Consider the following 18,463-nt stretch of genomic DNA (forward strand, 5'->3'; position numbering starts at 1 on the left):
GTGCGTTTAGTTTCCCAGGCTCACTGGTGACTCCCAGCCTGGCAGAGCTCACCTGAAATCTTAGTTTTTGAGGAGAGAAAGGCATCCCCACCTCTACTCCCTTCTCCTGTCCCTTAGGCTGGCATGCAAATCTAGTTGAGTATATGTTTACATCTTGGGTAAAACATATAACAATGAAACATACGCAAAAATGGTTAACTAGGTTATAATTAAATGTTTCAGGAAGAGTCTTTGACGCCAACTGGCTGAAAAATTCAGAAAGTCTTTAAAAAGCAGATGAAATAGAAAAAGACAGGAAGGTGCTGCAAATAATCTCACTTTTCATAAAGGGCCACTATAGAGAACCTTTCCTGTCCTGGTCATGGCCCAGGAAGGTTTATATGTGTCATCCCATGGAGCAGTTACTAGAAGTATAGTGAGTGAATTCCAATCAATCACTCCAGTGCAACCCATGGTGAGAATAAAGACACTGAGACATGGACACAGTTGTGGGGAGCCAAGGGGTCCTAAGCCCAGACAAGATGGGGTTCACCGGAACAAAAGCCTTGACCCAGAGCCCCTCTTCCTGGTTTTATTCTCCATGAGGGGCGTGGCTCAGGGACGGGTGACGGTGAGAGTGGAGGGAATACGTGACTGCCATGACTACTGTGAGCTGAGCTAGGCAGGAGGGCTGAGATCACCTCTGCAAGAAATGCAGAGAGAGCAGCTGCACAACGTCTGAGGTAGTTTCTAACAGCCTGGGTCGGTGCTTCAGTTCTGATGCACAGTCCTGTTTGTCCTGGGTAGTTACAGCCTCTTTCTCGAGGCCCAGTCCCAGCTGACAGTGTGGAGCACGGCTTCCCATCCTGCCCAGCTCAGCCACAGATCTGGGGAGTCACTGGCAGGGTGACACTGACCTGTCACTTTGCTTCAGAGGTGACACATCAGCTCCTCAGCCAGCCCCATTTACATTGCTTAAAGTGATAAGAAATAGCCCAACCAGCTCTGTGCATATCAACACACAGAGACAGGGCCAGGTTTACCCAAAATGGAGACAGTTGCTCTTTTTTTCAAGGTGAGTCAAGGAGGGTCACCTGGGTGGTTCTCCACAGGCTGCAGGTTGCATATGCAGTAGAAATTCAGAATTAAGTTGTGTCTGCTGCTGCACCCACTGATTTTAAAAGTCCTGAAAGGTCAAAAGAAGCCAGCAATAAAATCTTTTATAAGGAGAAATGGCTCAAGGGGAACAGAATCCACGAAATCTCGCTAAGTGCATCAGCTGGGAGAGGGGACGCCCAGTGCATGTTGGGGTGATGCCCTGCGGGATCCCTGGTCCCAAGCTGACGTAGCTGACTTTGGGGGATGCTAATGCCAGCTTTGCTCTCTAGAAATGGACTCGGCACTACTGTGCCATTGCCGACGCCAAGCTGTCCTTCAGTGACGACATTGAGCAAGCCATGGAGGAGGAACTGCCCCAGGTAAGAGGAGACCAGCTGCTCTTGCCTCAATAAGCTGCCTGTCCTGGGGCCGACATCTCCTGCATGGCTTCTCCATCCTGAGGCCAGTTGGTGAATGGGGGGATCCTGAGCCCTAACTGCTGCCTCTTTGGGCACCAGGGCCTGGCCAGCTCTTCTCTAATTGGCTGACCACTCCTGGTGCCCAACCAATAAGATTCAAGGCCCCTTCCTGCAAGGTGTTAGCCTGTGTAGCCCCGGGAAGCCAGGGTCACGTGGGTGTGTGCTGTAACCTCACTGTCTGCCTTGGGCCCCGGCTTTCCTGCCCTGTCCCCTCCAGACATTGGCCATCTTCAGTGCACGGCATGGCTCTCTGAGTTCCTATAGGCTAGCACTGAGGTCTCTGTTGGGGACCCGTGGTCCATGGAGGTCAGGGAATCTCAGGGGTCCAGGAGGCCCCTGCAATAGCTGCTGTCTGGAGAAGGGAGTGGGCAGGGGAAGCAGTACAGCCCTCAGGAGCCCCCGTCTGACTGGCCCAGGACGTCCCACCCACGGAGCTGCATCTGGGGGAGAAATGGTTCCACAAGAAGATGGAGAAGAGGACGAGTGCGGAGAGGCTGCTGCAGGAGTACTGTGCTGAGGCGGGAGCCAAGGATGGCACCTTCCTGGTGCGGGAGAGCGAGAGCCACCCAGATGCCTATACCTTGTCCTTCTGGTAATGCCCTCCTGCCCCAGGGCCGGCTGGGGAATGGGTGGCAGGTAGGGTAGTGCCCACCTGGCCACCCCCGGCTGGGCCCCAGTGACAGCCCTGTCGTGCAGGCGGTCGGGCCGCGTGCAGCACTGCCTGATCCGCTCCACCGTGGAGAACGGGGCCGTGAAGTACTACCTGACCGACAACCTCAGGTTCGGCAGCATCTACGACCTCATCCAGCACTACCGAGAGTCACACCTGCGCTGCGCCGAGTTCGAGCTGCGGCTCACCGACCCGGTGCCCAACCCCAACCCGCACGAGTCCAAGCCGTACGTCCTGGGCTGGGTGGGAGGCGGATGCCCAGGTGGTCATGTGCCCGGACCTTGTCCTGACCATGGTCCACCGGAGGCTGAGAGCTCCCGGGAGGCCGTGGCTTTGGCTGCCTCTCCCCCTTCTGTCCTCCCTGCTGCCCCCTGGCTTTGATCTTGTGGTCCCCACGTCTCCAGCTTTGACTCTCCGAGTTTAGTGTTGGCCCTGTGCTGTCCTCCTGCCTGTCCACGCCGCTTCTTGTTAGAGGATGAGGAAGAGAAAAGGCTGGCAGGAGAGGGTCCTGCATTTCTTCATGTAGAGCATCGTTATGCTTGGCAAACACATTGTGGCAACGAAGAAATCACTTTTAACTGGATCGTTAAAGTCTGTGTTTTGAAAGAAGCCAAATGAGTCAGAGCAACTGTTTTATATTTTCCTTTTTCTATATGGATTGATAAAAATGTGCTATTTTACATCAGAAATAACTAAAAACAGCAACAAAAAAGCCTCCCAAATTCACGTGTATTCACCTGATTTTCCCAGAGGGGGAGCAGCCCCTGGGAGTGGCTGTGGGGCGAGGATAAGTGGGTTTGTTCCCCGCCCTCTGCCCAGGTCCACTCGGCCTCCAAGGGTCTTTGCAGAATCACAGTTTGTGGAAGGGACCATGGCGGGGCGGGTCCATGTGAGGCTCCTGTGGCTTTCTGGGGCCACATCCTGGTTCTCCCCAGAGCCCACGGTTTGGCTCTGCAGTGGCCACCGACAGCCTCGAGGGCTCTTACCTGGCCCTTCTGCTGCCCGGTACAGGTGGTACTATGATGGGCTGAGCCGTGGAGAGGCAGAGGACATGCTGATGAGGATCCCTCGAGATGGAGCCTTTCTCATCCGGAAGCGGGAAAAGAAGCAGGAAGGGATGGAGGACTCCTATGCCATCACCTTCAGGTAGGCGCTGGGGGACACGCGCTTGCCAGGGCAGGGTGGGAAGGACGTGTGTGAGCCCAAGGGCTGAGCTTTGGGCATCAGCAGTGTGACCACAGCGGTGAGTTCCAGACACACACAGCGGTGTTCTGTGCCAGCTCCTGTCACCTTCGGCAGCTCTGGGGCATTTACATTACCTGTGCTTTTCCAAGCTGGAAACTGAGGTATGGTGGGGAGGAGCAGTTTGCAGAAACACACAGCGGAGGCTGGGTTTGAACCCATTTGATTTTCAGTCTGTGAACTTCTTTTTGGATGAGATGAGTTTCTTGAATACACCAGACTGTTAGATTCTTTGACGCAGTCTGCCCACCTGTGTCTTTTAACTTGGGGAGTTGAGACCATTTACATGGAGAGTTGTTACTGAGAAGTAATTTGCTCCTGTCACTGTGTTCTTCTTCTGTTGATGTCATGTACTTCTTGCTTCACTATTTGTCTTGCTGCATTCATTCCGTCTGATGGTTTTTGGTTGTGTTGGCTTGACTGTCTGTGTCTAGGATACTTGAATATTTTGAGTCCTAGTTTGGTATTTATGTATCTCTTCAGTTCTTGTCATGGAATGTCCTTATTTCTGCATCAAGCTTTTTTTTTTTTTTTTGGTACCAAGGCTCAAACTCACAACTTCGTGTGTGCCAAACAGGCACTTGTGCCACTGAGCTAAACCCCCAGCCCTCTGCATTAATTTTGAAAAGATAATTTTGCAGGATATTAATCAGGATTGGAAGTTTTAGAGCTGGAAACACTTCACTCCAAGCTCACCAGACTTTAAAATTTGTGTTGAGAAGTCTGCTATATTCTTGATTGGTATACTTATACACGATGTTCTGCTTTTCTTTGATAGCTTTTAAAATTCTGTCTTTTGACAGGTATGCTAGCACATGTCTATAATCCCAGCACTTGGGTGAGACAGGAGGGTCACCAAAAGTTTAAGGCCAGCCTGCACTACTGGCAAGACCCTGTCTCAAATAAACAGGAACGATTCTGGGGTTGCTATTGTTGTTGGACATTTTGGATTTTGAGTACAATGTGTTATGTGCAGCTTTTTTTCTTCATAATTAATTGGTATTCTGTAAGCCTTACCTGTAAGCTGAAACGTTTCCTCAATACTTGGAACATTTCATCATGATTTCTTTTTTTTTCTTAATGGTACTTTTTTTTTTTTTGAAGGGAGTAAAGCAGAGCAGTAAAATGAAACAAAACAGTAACAGGGAACTCCCCCATCATTACTATATATCACATGCTGTTCTCCTCTGGTTGCCCAGACCACTGGCCCTGGGCCAGCAAAGTTGATCAAACAACATAAATGTCAGGCTGCCTGCCCACTCCGGTTATCATCGTCTCAGCCGGGTGTCCTGTCCGGATGCTCACAGTGGCAGGGGCAGGGAGGGGGCTTGCTGGCTGCTTCTCCCCAGCCTTGAGGGCCCGCCTGAGCACCCGGGGAGGCCGCACGGCTTCCTTGCCACTTCTCCCCGGCCGACAGGGCCTCGAGCCGCACATGGGGATGGGACCGTATTTCTTCCTTACTGCTGTTCCCCAGCAGCCAGCCGGGCCTGAAATTGCACCCAGGCGTGAGGGCCACCTCCTCCTTACTGCTGCTGCCTGGTGAAGGCAGGTCCTCTGCTGGTGAGCCTATTATGATTTCTATAGAGTTTGTATTCTGTGTGTCGTCTTCTAATAATGCTTAGTCTTTTGTAGCTGTGGGCAGTTTTCTTGTTTTCTTATGTTTAAAGACTTCTCTGAGTAATTTATCATGATTTTCTATTTTATCTTCCATTTTATTGTTGAGTTCAGAAACCCTCTGTTCACATTTTACAATTCCTAAACCCTATACTTTTTATCCTTGGTATTTCTGTCTAGCATATTTTCATAGAGTCTGTGTCTTTGGTAAATTTGTCATAGACGGTTTTAACCATTTTGGTAAGCTCTTCCAATTTTTTGTTTCTCCCGTACCAGATTGGTCAGTCTGTATGTTAGTTCCATCATCTTTGGGGTCATGTCCTCTTTGAACTTGCCAAGTTTCTTAGTTCTTCTTAAGGAATGTTTAAACTGACACATAATTTATGAAATGCAGTGTGACGGTTTGATTCATTTATGCATTGTGTTGTGATTAATTCAGCAGAATCAGCATCCAATCACCTTAAACTTTAACATACTTTTATGCTGAGTACATGGGGGTATTCTTTTTTGTCCCACATCTTTCAAAATGACTCATTTTCCTGTCCTTCTTTCTTCCATTTTTCTTTCCCTCTTTTTTTTTTTTTAAGTTGAGGATTGAGTTGAGAGCCTCATGCATGCTAAGCAAGTGCTATACCACACAGCTATCTATCCTCAGGCCCCTTTTTATTTCCTAAAAATTGGGACAGGATCTCACAGGGTCTCTAAATTGCCCCACTGATATGGAACTTGCAGTCCTCTCAACAAAGGTTATAGGCAGGTACCACCTGCCTGGCTTCATTTCCTTTTAACAAAAATTCATTATTACCAAGTCTGGCTATGGAAGACAGAACTAGGAGTTCTGGAAACCTTAATCAGAGTTCTAGAGTAATATCAGCACATCTTTTCTGTGAGGCCAGTCAGTAGCTGGGTTAGGCTTTGCGGGTCACGTGGTCTCTATTACACCTATGTATGTCTGCTGGCTTTGGGAGAACGTGGTCACTCTGTAGAACCAATGAATGGCTGATGTGAGCCACAGTTTGCCAGCTGTAGCAAAGTCCTGTCCTTCAGGAGGAATGGCCTTGCCTCCGAGACATGACTCAGCCACATCTGCTTTAGAAAGACTACATTTTATAAAATGCTGTTTTGTGCCAGAGGAAGGCCATGCTCTGTTTATTGCCTGCTCCCCAGGGATGGGTCACTAGGCTGTGTCTGGTGGAGCTTGTGCAGCAATTCTATGGCTGCTAGAGTCTCAGCGTGTCGCATGCCGTGGTCTCCTCCCCCAGGGCCAGGGGCAAGGTGAAGCACTGTCGCATCAACCGGGATGGCCGCCACTTTGTGCTGGGGACATCTGCCTACTTTGAGAGCCTAGTGGAGCTTGTCAGTTACTACAAGAAGCACACCCTCTATCGAAAGATGCGGCTGCGCTACCCCGTGACCCCTGAGCTCCTGGAGCGCTACAATATGGTAGGTGGACCTGATTTCCTGCTTGGTTCCTTCAGTGGGCAAACCTTGAACTGCTGTGCATCTGGTACCATTCCAAAATCAGATGCAGTGGACAGAGCTCCTGCTCGCATGCTGCACATAGTCTAGCTTGGGGAAAACAGACAATAGGTAAGAAAATGTTGCACAGTAAGTGACAGATGGTGATAAATGCTAAGGAGAAAAAATTGGGAAGGAGGATAACTGGATCCAGAATGATGGAGAAAGTGTTGCGTTTTTCAAGAGGCCTGAGAACATCTCACTGAGGACTGAGCCCTGTAGCCATCTAGAGGAAGACAGGACAGCAAGTGCAAAGGTCTTGAGGTGAGATGAAGTCTGCCTGGAGGCCCAAACAGGAAGTTGGAGCAGCTGGAATAAAGTGAGCCTGGGTGGGGGTAGAACTAAGTAAGATTGTAGGTCTGAAGGGGGCTGATCATAGGTAGCCTGGTAGGCCACTTAAGGCACTGGCTTTTATGTTATTAGAGCAGGAGACATGATATAGTTACTCTCTCACTTCCTATCAGAGGGATTCACTCATTTACTGAGAAGAGATTTGTTGGCCTCAACCATATGCCCAAACACACCTTTTCATTGCCTTGGGAAATTCAGGTCCCAGAGAGGAGAGAGAATGCACAGTGACATAGGTGGGGAGTTTTCAGGCAACAGGGATTCTAGCCAAGCAAACAGAACCGGGGGAGGGGGGGTGTGAGATAAGGGGCAGCACAGTAGATAGGGGGCATCAGCAAAGGCTGTCTTTAGAGGATAGTGTGTTAGTGACTCTGGGGAGTTCAGGAGGGCGGTGCATCTGGTTGCTGAAGGAGTGAACTGCTGTGGCCCTGAAGGAGAACAGGAAGGCAGGGTGGGGAGATGGGGGGCAGAGGTGAGAAAGAGGACTTAGCAGCAGGGTGACTGTGGGAACAGCTCTCTGGGGAAGAGGATCTGGTGGGCATCGCTTGCCAGTTTCTCCCACAGTGGCTTGGTGGCCCATGGTAAGTCCCTGTGTGCTGTCCATGAAGACAGGGTCAGCAGGAGAGCAGATGAATAGTGCCAGCATGGGGGCCTTTCCAATTTGGGGGATTTCCAGGCAGGCCTCTTCCCTCAGAGTAATAACTCTAGCCCAGTTTCCAGGTTTGGGGAAACTTCTTTATTACTTCTTGTTATCTATTCACGGGCCACAGAAAATTCCTTAGGTTGCAGGCCTTGTACCAAAGGACAGGGAACCAGGAGGAGGTCTGCAGTCATACTGGTCCAATGGCTGCTTCAGTGGGGGGCTGTCCCATTTACCTCTCTTTTCTTTTTTCAAGGAAAGAGACATAAACTCCCTGTACGACGTCAGCAGGATGTATGTGGATCCGAGTGAGATCAACCCTTCTATGGTATGGTGTAGATCCTTACTGTCACTTGATTAATGTGGATTCCAGGCCCTTTTCCTCACAGCAGCTATTACACAGCAAGCCAACACTCTGGAAAACATGGCCACAGAAAATTGATTCGTTTTTTGAGACAAGGTCTTGCCATGTAGCCAAAGCTAGCCTCAAGTTCACTGAGTAGTCCAGGCTGGCCTCAAACTTGTGGCAGTCTACTTGCCTCAGCCTCCAAAGTGCTGGCATGTGCTACCATGTCCAGCCTTAAAAAAAAAATTTTTTTTTTAAAGAAGAAATGATTGGTAATTATAGTAAATACAGTTTTGGGGAAAAGGTAGCTAGAATTCCATCCAAATGCAGCTGTGCTTTGCTAAAATTCTGGGTTTGATGAACCAGCTTTGAGCCAACTGACTTCCAAGTGGAAGTCTTTCAAATGTTTTTCACTTGCTGACTGAGTCCGTGGTGTTTATAAATTCTGTCTGGTTCACTGACCTCCTTATAATGCAAACACAGTCCCAGATTCCCACCCTGCCTCTGTCCTGGAGTTTCACACAGATGGGGATGGGTTTTACTTTTAGTTCCCAGATTTTCCTTGCTCTGGTTTTCTCTCAAAGGAAGAACTATAGCAAGTTTTCTGTCTGGTCCACAATTACTATATAACATTTGCTTAGCCATGGGCCTTGCTGGTGAGCTCTGTTGAAATACAGAGATAGTATTTTTAAAAATGTATAATCCTTGGCCAGTGCAAATCTTCAGCAAGAAATGAATCCTTGACAAGTTGTGTGTGAAGGGCATTTGCTAGCAGTGAAAACGTCTATGAGAAGTGACGAGTGTCTGGGTGATGAGCAAGGTCACGTCTCTTCCCCAGGCAGTGGTTTGCAGATTTAACTGGGGCCCTCAAAAGCAATGTCAAGCAGACAGTGTGTCTTTCTGCTTGATGGGGCTGTTGTAGCTGGAGATTATTCTGAAGGATTTTGGTCTGTCTCCCTTCCTTTTAAACATAATTTCATAAAACGGGGCTGCCAACTCAAATGTCCCTGAAGGTCAGATAGATAATATAGGCGCATAGAGCCGCCCAGGCAGGAGAAATATTTCTGTCTCTCAATTTGGCTGTGACAATGACAAAGAGTGAAAGTTTGGTGATAAGTGGCAGCTGGCCTCTGGCCTTGTCAGCTGGTGGCAGGGGTGCAGGTGATTATAATCACCTTAGGAACACCCCTCCTCCTCAAGGGTAGATGTCCTTAGCTGGCGTTAGTTTTTGGGAGGCCAGGCCAGGTCTTATGAGTTCTCAGGACAAGCTAGAAATCTGGATGTTTTAAGCGAAGTCTCCCAACATGGAAACTGGTGCCTAAAACCCTTTCTGTGTAAACCAAGTGGCCCCAGAACATGATTGTGTGCTGAGCTTCCGGTCAAGCTGCCAACTAGTAACTCAGAGAAAAACTATTACTGTTATTTAGGAAAGTGCAGTAACAAAGAAAGCCATCGAAAAAAAGGGAAAAAGAACCAGCGGTAGCCTTGCCATCCCTAAGGAGTAGTTGGTGTGTTTTGGGGTGTTTCTTCTCTGCTGTTCCCTGCTCCCCCATACCTGCCATTTTTTCCTGCTCTGTTGCTTACTGCTTCGTCCCTGTAGCCTTCTGTACTGGGGATCTTCATGGCTATTCAGTTGAGCCTGGAAGGCTGGGGAGTTCAGGTGAGGTGTGTAGATGGGGGTTTTAATGTGGCTTTAATGGTGAAGACTACATGGTGACTTTCTAGCTTAGCTGTTTCCCATCAAGGGCCATTTGAGTCAGTTTTAGGTTTTGCGCTTCTGGTTAGTACTGAAAGGAACTTCTCCATGCACAAGATGCTAGGAATTTTGCATTTTCCCCCTTCGTTTGTCACTAGAATTGGAAGGCACAGACCAGTGATGACAGGTGCCATGTGCTGATGACCACACAGCTGGCATTGTTCTCGGCACGTGGCTGTGGTTAGCCAGTTAATCATCCTGCAGCTTCACACAGCAGGTGCTGTTTTGGTGCCCGCTGTACAGATGAGCAGGTTTCAATATACGGAGGTCAAATAATTGCCGAGGACAGCTGTGGTGCGGAACTGGAGCCTGGACACACAGGCTGGCTCTGAGGTGTGTCCTCTGTCATCTGGCTAGGCCCCGTGGCCACTTGGTACTCTGGTGGGGGGCTTGTTACTGCAGCATATGAGGACCTCTCTTGCTATATGACAGGCTGGAGATTTTTCCACATGGAAGCCACTATGTTTGGCATCCCCTCTGCCACCAGCCATCTCTACCTGTGGCCTAGAGCCAGGCTCTGGGTAGAATCCACCCCTCCTGCAGAGGGAAGGCAGAAGTCGGGGAATCTAAGTTGGAGGTTCCCACAGCAGGGGCCCACGGTACTTTCTATGGAACACTGTGAACTATAGTGACAACTCACATTTAATTAATTCAATTCTTGGCTTGGCTACTTACTCTTGGGAAAGGTGTGTCACTTCTTTATACCATTTCCTTATCTGTAAAATGGGTGCAATAACTTAGTCCTGCTACGTCTGGTTGGTAGTGAGGATTACAGGTGATGGTGTGAGTAAAAAGCGTCACAGCAGGGCTGTTACCTTGGTGAGGACATAAAGAATTCAAGTCCTTGTCACTTTTGTCATTAACATGCATTTCCCATATCCAGCTGTGACTTGGTGTTGTCAGTTCTTCTGGGAAAATACCCAGAAGGGGAATAGCTGGATTGAGTGGGGCTGCCAACCCTCATTTTTTGAGGAATCTCCACAGTGATTTCCAGTGGTTGTACCAGTCTACACTCTCACCAACAGTGGAGAAGGGTTCCTTTTTTCCCACAGTCTTTCCAGCATTTGTTTTTGATTTCTTGATGATAGCCATTCTTTCTGGTGTGAGGTGGGATCTCAGTGTAGTTTTAATTTGCATCTCAAATGATCAGTGATGTTGAACATTTCTTTATATATTTATTTGCCATTTGTATTTCTTCATCTGAGATGTTCATATTTATTTTAGGTGCCCATGTTTTGATTAGGTCTTTGAAATTTAGGGGAGAGGTCCTGATATTTTTCGATTCTTTTTATGTTCTAGATGAAAGTCCTTTGTCTGAGGGACAGTTGGCTAAAAATTTTTCCCAGTCTGTTTTCTTTTCATCCTGTTGGTGATTACTTTTGATGTGTAAAAACATTTTAGTAAGATGAGATCCCAGTTGATTCTTTGAAGTATTTCCCATGTAATTTGTGTTTTGTTTGTGAACTCATTGCCTAGTCCTGGGTCTTCCATATTATTACCTATATTGTCTTCCAGTATATTTCATGTTTCTGTTTTAATATTTAGATCCTTGATCCATTTTGACTTTAGTGCATGGTGATAGACATGAGTCTACTTTTAGTCTTCAGCATGTGGAGAGAGCCAGTTGTTCCAGCACCATTTATTAAACAGGCTATCTTTCTTCCAGTGAATATATTTGGCCCCTTTGTCAGAGATAAGGTGACTGAATGTGTTTGTAGTTGTGTTTACATTTTCTAATCTGTTCACTGATTCTCAGGAACTGTTTTTTGTTTGTTTTGTTTTGTTTTTGCCAGTACCACGGTGATTTTATCAGAGTAGCTTTGTATTATAATTTCAATTCTGAGATTGTGATGCTTTCTGCCTTGCCTTTGCTGGAATAAATAAAATTTTAATTCCCATTTCACAAATGGGGAAGATGAGACTCAAAGAACCTCCAGCTTACATAGCTAGGGAGGAGCCGTGCTGTGATTTGAACCTCTGACTGACTTTGTTGCCTGTCTCTGCACAAGTGGTTTTTTCAACTCCTCATGAATTCCTGTTCCCATTTCCTTTGGGCAGGAGAAGAGAAGCCACTGATCCAGGCAGTTCGATGATGTGTGAGGCTTCTATGGCTATTTTCTTGCTGTGTGGGTGTGCACTTTGGCCTGGTTTATGCTTGCCCAGCAGCAGGCAGATGTGTTGAAGTTGTATTTTGGAAATGTTCTGACCCAGCCCAGCCCCAGCCCACCCGTGATGCATGACATGAAGCAGCACTTCAGCTGCTCTTACAGAATGCAGGATCCTGCAGAGCGGGTACCTGGCCCAGGTCAGAATAGTGGTTGAGGTCCAGCACAGTCAGGACATGGAGCTGCCCTGGGACCTCTGCAGGAGCTGAGGATGGCAGCCCTGAGAACCTCAGATATGGTGGTCATGGCTTACTCTTAAGGGCAGGCCCTTTCTTTGCTGAGGGACTCAGGCAGTGTTCCCACTCCCAGGTGCCCTTATTAGCTAATTAGCTCACCACCTACTTCCCCTGGGGACATTTTTTTGGGTGTAGGGAGTCTTCTGCAGTCTTGGTTCCTCAACACCAGATGGTACTGGAAGCTCAACCTCTGCTTTCTGTGGGTACTAAACACAAGAAAATGGCACCGGGGATGCTGCTGCTGTCCTGGGCTGCAGCCTCTGCTTGACTTCCACCTTTCTGTTTTCCCTGAAAGCCTCAGAGAACCGTGAAAGCTCTGTACGACTACAAAGCCAAGCGGAGTGATGAGCTGAGCTTCTGCCGCGGTGCCCTCATCCACAACGTGTCCAAGGAGCCGGGGGGTTGGTAAGAGGCTGGGGGCTGGTGGCGACCCATGCTGTCTTTCTGTCTGATCTTCTGTTGTGCTGAGTCCCCAGGAAGGTGGCCCAGCCCATCCTCCAAAAGAGACAGTGGGTACAGCCCTGACAGTGGTTGTACAGGGTCTGCGTCCCTGTGTGCTGCATGTTACGGCACCTGAGCCTGCAGCTGCTTGCTGTTCACTGAGGGCTCTGGTGTCCCCAGCACTCTGCCGACTGCTGCCACACATCATCTAACAAAATCTGTGGAGCTGAGACTGTGACTGTCCCCACCTAAAAGATGTGGCTGCTGGGGTTTCCAGGTCACACAGAGGCAGGCTCCTCCCATGGCACAAGCCTTTTAGGTCACCTTAAATTCAGATTCTTAGGCTGTGCTTCAGATGCTTAGTCCTGTGCTGTGGTCCACGGCCCTGTCCTGCACGGAAGCAAGCAGTTTTAGGGCACAGGGGCCTGGCTGGCTACTATAGCTAGCAGTTTGCTCTTTCTTCACCTTGGAAGAAAAATTTGTGGCCCGCCAACAGGTCCCCAGGTGAGTGGCACTGTGTCTGAGAGCAGCGGGAACTTAGCCTTACCCAGGGCCATGGGCAGAGGTTTGGGCACCGACAAGACCAAGGTGTCTCCCGCCACGAGGTCGCTGGGGCTGACGGAGAAATCTTGACAGCAGCTCGTGCTGAGCCCAGTGTCTGGAACTCTGTCGTGAGCACTTCCTTTACCTCCAACGCGCTTCACTTAATCCCTGTGAGATCAGGACGTTCCCTTCTGTTGCAGCAACCAAACACTGACATGAATTGCCTTATAGGAGGCCGGATGTGCTTCGGCTCAGTTTCAGTCAGTGGTCAGCAGCTCCAAGGCAGATGCATCACGGCGGAGGGGCCCAGGAGGAGGCTGCTCCTCCAGGGGAGCTGGGTTGCAGAGAGCCACAGAGGTCAGGGTCAGGAACAGAATGCAGTCCCGTAAGCCACACCCCTGCTCCACTCCCTTCTAAGTCTGTCACCTCCCAGTAACGCCACCAAGTCCTGGACATGATAATGGATGGATCCACTGCTGAATGGGGTTATAGCCTACACGATCTGGTCACCTCCCAGAGCCCCACTTGGAACCCATGAGCCTCTGGGGGACGTTTTAGGTCCAAACTATAACCGTTCTGTTGGTAGCTGTTTTATGGAGGAGGAAAGCAAGGCACAGAGAAGGGAGTAGGAACTTGTCCAGGGTCACACAGCAGGCTGGGATTTGAACCCAGACCTCTGACCCCAGGCCCATAGTCTTACTGCATTCACATGTGAGGCCTTTCCCTGCCCTCCTTGGGGATTCTAAACTTGTTTTAAAGCCAGGAGAACTTCTCACCCCAAAGCTGTTCTTCCCTGGACCCCGAAATCCAAAGCAGGGCAGGGTACAGCTCGACCACAGCTGGAGCAGGAACTTGGGGCTGCCCCATGTGGCCCCTCTGCCAGCATCTGAGCCCCTCCACTCCATGCTGGGCCCCAGTAATGGTCTCATCCAGTGCACAGGCTTGGTTTTGGCAAGGATGCTCCCAGGCTGCCACTGCCCCCTCATGGTGTCCCTCCAACAATTCCCAGCCCCACAGTGGTCCTGTGTGAGGGGGACAGCTGTGCAGCTCCCGAGGTCCTCAGGCTGTTCTCTCGGGAGGAACTAAGACACCAGCCTAAATCCCCTAGCAAGAGACTTTGGGTGCACAGCCCACCCTATCTTGCTCATTCTGGAGGAGACAGTGCTGCCTAGTGGGCTGCCTGCATCAGGCCACTGTAAACTTACAAAGCCGAGGACACCAAGTAATTTATGGCCAAACCAAGACCCTTTTGAGAGGGACAGAAATGCTATGATTGCACACGGGCCAAGGATCCTCAGAAGCACAGCTGGCCTTTACCTGAGCTGGGTCTGGAGAAATGCAGAAGGGGGTGACAGTGATATCACTAGGAGAACGTTCTGCTCCCTAGCCCTTGCTCAGCTCATGCCACCACCCCACAGCACAGGTGGCAGGGAGACCAGGAGGCCCTGGGGGAGAGACAGCCAGGAGCATGACTCCAGGTTAGCCGTGAGGCAGGTGCATCCAGCAGCAGCCTGGCGTTTTTTGCCTTGATCTTAAAAAATGTTACCATAAAAACTTCTAAAAGAAAGTTTTATTACTTACATTAACATATTAGATGCCTTGTGTGGCCCCAGAGAATTTCTGTTGGCTCAAAAAAGGGCCAAAAGAGATGGTAGCTGCAGGTTGGATGCAGGTGAGAGTGTGGCTGCTATGACAGCCCTGAGACCAGGACACATGCAAAGCACAGAGGAGGAGCCCCAGCATCATGAGCAGTCAGGGAGGCTCCCTGGAGGGAGAATGGGCACAGGCTTCAGTGGTCATAGGAGGAAGCTGGGCAGGGAGCAGTGTGGAGGGAACACCAGGTCTGAGTTCCAAGGCCCTGGGGTCAGACCGTGCTGGGCTGAGATTGCTCAGTGAGTGTGGACCCTGTGGCCTGGGGAGCTGTCCCGTGGCTCAGTCACAGGTGCGTTTGTATGCAGAGAGGGGCCCATTAGGTGGAGGTGAGCAGGCTACAGGGAGGAGGGGGCTCTGCCCAGATGGGCGCAGGGTGCAGGCAGGGCCTGTAGTCTGGTGGCATCCAGGCAGCCTGGACCAGCTGTGTCTCAGGTCATGGGTGCTGTGAGGAAGGCATGGGAGCACTACTGGGCTGAGTAGCTCCAGGCACGTGTCTCCTGGTCACTTGGCCACTTGGCATCTTTCCCCCACAGCACCAAGCCAGCAGCTAGGGCTCTGGCAGGACATTGATGCCCTCTCTTCCACCCAGGTGGAAAGGAGACTACGGCACCCGGATCCAGCAATACTTCCCATCCAACTACGTGGAGGACATCTCCGTGGCAGAGGGGGAGGAGTTGGAGAGGCAGGTGAGTCTGTCACTGCCGTCCTTAGGGAGAGCCTGCTGGTGCTATCTGGGAGTACGCTGAGCCTCTGTTCTGAAGCTTTTCACAACAGGGAAGACATGCTGTGGAAATTGGGACTGTCCGCAGGTTGTCATCTGTGAAGGTCACTGTGACAAGCTAGTCACATTTTAATCAGACTGTGCCAGGCTGAAAGGCTCTAACTACACGGGAGAGTTCCTATTAGAGCAAAACTGGCCACATGAGGATTTGTCCTTTGCTCCAAGCAGCTTGCAAATGAGGCGCACTGGGTTTAGACGCCCAGACGCTCCGAATGTGCCTGGTGTGAGCAAGCCAGGGGCGTCATTGGATAGTGACACCAGGCCTTTCTGGGGGCTCTGCCCCAGGTTTCTATCCCAAGCTGCCTTTTAGCCATAATGCTTGGCAAGCAGTCACTTTCTCTGTGACAGCTCTGCACTGGGGATGACTTTGTAATGAGGCATGTTAGTTTTCTCTTTTGTGAGATAAAGTACATAATAACCAACTTTTAAAAAGGAAAGGTTTATTTGGCTTTCAGTCTATAGTCTGTTGGCTCCAAGCTGGGTGGCATGGCAGACAGGCACTGCAGAGGAGAAACAGTTTGTGGCCAGAAGAAGCAAGTAAGAGACAAGACAAGCCTCCTTCTATCTCTTACAATGCATCCATGCTGTCGGGCTTAGGACAATGCCAAACCAACCAGTGGACTGGTTTAGTAATTACCTACTCTTAACCCTAACACACATAATCTTAGTGTCGCACCATGCGTCAGTCACACACTCTAGATCCAGCCACCTCTGAAAAAGCCCCTCCATGACCGAATGAGACTTTAGGGGGACACAAATCATGACATTCTGTCCCTGGCTCCCCAAAAACTCAGGTATATTTATTTTATGTCACAAGCCTTTAGTTTATCTTTGAGTTGTTATGGTTTTAATATTTTTAGCATTTGTTGAAAAGTTTAATTTTTTTCTGAGATTTAAGGCAAACATCTATAATCCCCTGTATAAATGAAAAGAAAGTTAAACACTTTTAACATGTAATGGTACCAGACAAACATGATTTCTAACCTACATAGCGGAATATAAAGGAATGGGATCAAAGCAAGTATAAAGTCCATTAAGTCTTGAAGTTTTGTATCAAGTATCTTAGGCAATCTGTGCAAAGAAATGAACTTTAAAGAGATTAGGTGGCTTTGCTTTTGTGATGGTTGTAGCTCATATGGCTTCTTTCTTGGGCTGGTTTTGGAGGGATTTTTTAAATAGTTTTTTTTTTTTTTTTTAAGATCTACATTTTTGGCTTTATTTCAGACTTTTGGGGCCTCTACTGTATCTTTGGCTTTACACTCATAAATTTTATACACTGTCTTTTTAGGGCCACACTGTTTGGCATCTTATACCTTTTTTAAAAGTTTGAGTGAAAACGTTTTTGACCCGACAGTTTTGTACTTGATATGTATCTACATCTAGTACTATATGGGTTTAGGATTTAGCTCAGTGGCACAAGCACCTGCCTGGCCAGCACGAGGTCATGAGTTCAATCCCTAGTACAAATAAATAAATAAATAAATACAAACAAACAAACTAGTACTATGTGGGTGATGTCAACATTTGTTGTCAGTTGGAGCAGTAGCCATGCCTTTTGGGAGGGGGGTGCTGTAGGGCTTGAATCTGATCTAAATCTTGAACAGCTTTTTTAGGCAGCACCATTTTGGAACATGGTGCTCTGAGGTGATTTTTGTTTGTTTGTTCTTTGCTTTGCTTTGCTTTGGTTAAGTTTTTTATCTTTGCAACCTTGAGGCAGCAAAGGCTAGAGTCTTGTTTGGGATGTCTTTATGTTAGTTATTTTTGGTTACCAAGTTATTGTTTTATTTTTATAGTCTATGACTTTATTAGAGGTGGGATTTTTTTTGTTTTGTTTGCCAAACTTAAGTTTTAAATCATTTTCTTGGGTTCTTTGTTTTGATTTTTAACATAAATCTGCCTAAAAGCCCCTAACAATAATTAACAATAGACTGCTTTGAAATTCTTTTTTGTCTGTTGCCCTTAATCTTAGTTGGAAACAAAGCTTTTGGATATGAGCAAAATGTAGACAAACTTTTTGCCAAGGCATTATAGACATCGTTTGGAATCTAAGAACCAATGTAGTCTTTTTTTGTTTTGTTTCAGTAGAAACCTTCTGACTTTAGCATTTTGGTCTTTTGTGCTCTGACCAGAATCTTTATCAAGTGTAGCCTAAAGCTTCTTAGGGTTTGTTTGTTTGTTTGTTTGTTTGTTTTTAGCCAGTATCTTTGAACCTTTTCAAACTCTTTCCATAAGGCAGTTTTAAAGACTCTTGAATCACAGAGTTAGGTATAGTTACAGCAATCTCACTGTCAGTACCAAATTTTGTGTGTTACTTTTCTCATTGCTAAGACAAAAGTACCTGATACCCCAATTAAAAGAAGAAAGGTTTATTTGGCTTACAGTTTGTAGAAGTTACCATAATCAGTTGGCTCCAAGACAAGGTGGCATGACAGACAGGCATTGCAGAGGCGAAACAGTTAAAGGTGGGCAGAAGGTAGGAAAGTAAGCAACAGACAAGAAATCCTGTTTCTGTCTCTTATATTATATCCAGTGCCAAACCAATGAATAAACTAATTAGTAATCATCTACCCTTAATCCTATACCCTTAATCCTCATACCATAAAATATCACACACTCTACATCCAGCCACCTCTACAGAAGCCCCACCTATTACCACATAAAGTTTTAAAATATAGCCACAAACCATAACATGAAGACTCTGGGTCCCTTTAGCATCTATTTCCTAAAGGAAGTGGGACAATCTGGGAGGGCTTCTTGGAGGAAGGTGTATTTGAGCCCTAGGAGCCAAGTTGGAAGCTAACAGCAGTGTATTGGAAGATCACAGACTGGAGGTGCAGCCTATGGGAAGGTGTGGTGGGAGGACTGCAGTTGTGCTCAGTTGTGTCTGTACCCATCGTCCTTACTTGAGTATCTGCATCAGCGTGGCAGAGGAAAGTGTGCAGTGCCTGCCTCTC

General features: G+C 48.2%; 1 protein-coding gene across 3 annotated transcripts in view; it reads left to right on the forward strand.

Moving 5' to 3' along the window:
• The window catches only part of Plcg2 (phospholipase C gamma 2), a 115,193-nt gene that overhangs the window by 69,598 nt on the left and 27,132 nt on the right, over window positions 1-18,463 (forward strand). For all 3 annotated transcript variants that reach the window (XM_063247707.1, XM_063247709.1, XM_063247708.1), the window contains 8 exons: window positions 1,368-1,457; window positions 1,973-2,148; window positions 2,253-2,453; window positions 3,238-3,372; window positions 6,345-6,525; window positions 7,845-7,916; window positions 12,387-12,496; window positions 15,318-15,414. In XM_063247707.1, coding sequence (XP_063103777.1) covers window positions 1,368-1,457; window positions 1,973-2,148; window positions 2,253-2,453; window positions 3,238-3,372; window positions 6,345-6,525; window positions 7,845-7,916; window positions 12,387-12,496; window positions 15,318-15,414 — 1,062 coding nt within the window. The remainder of the gene's footprint in view (window positions 1-1,367; window positions 1,458-1,972; window positions 2,149-2,252; window positions 2,454-3,237; window positions 3,373-6,344; window positions 6,526-7,844; window positions 7,917-12,386; window positions 12,497-15,317; window positions 15,415-18,463) is intronic.

Source organism: Cavia porcellus, unplaced genomic scaffold, assembly GCF_034190915.1.
Source record: "Cavia porcellus strain 051 isolate PalLab524CR breed Dunkin Hartley unplaced genomic scaffold, mCavPor4.1 scaffold_4, whole genome shotgun sequence".
Classification (NCBI taxonomy): Eukaryota; Metazoa; Chordata; class Mammalia; order Rodentia; family Caviidae; genus Cavia; species Cavia porcellus.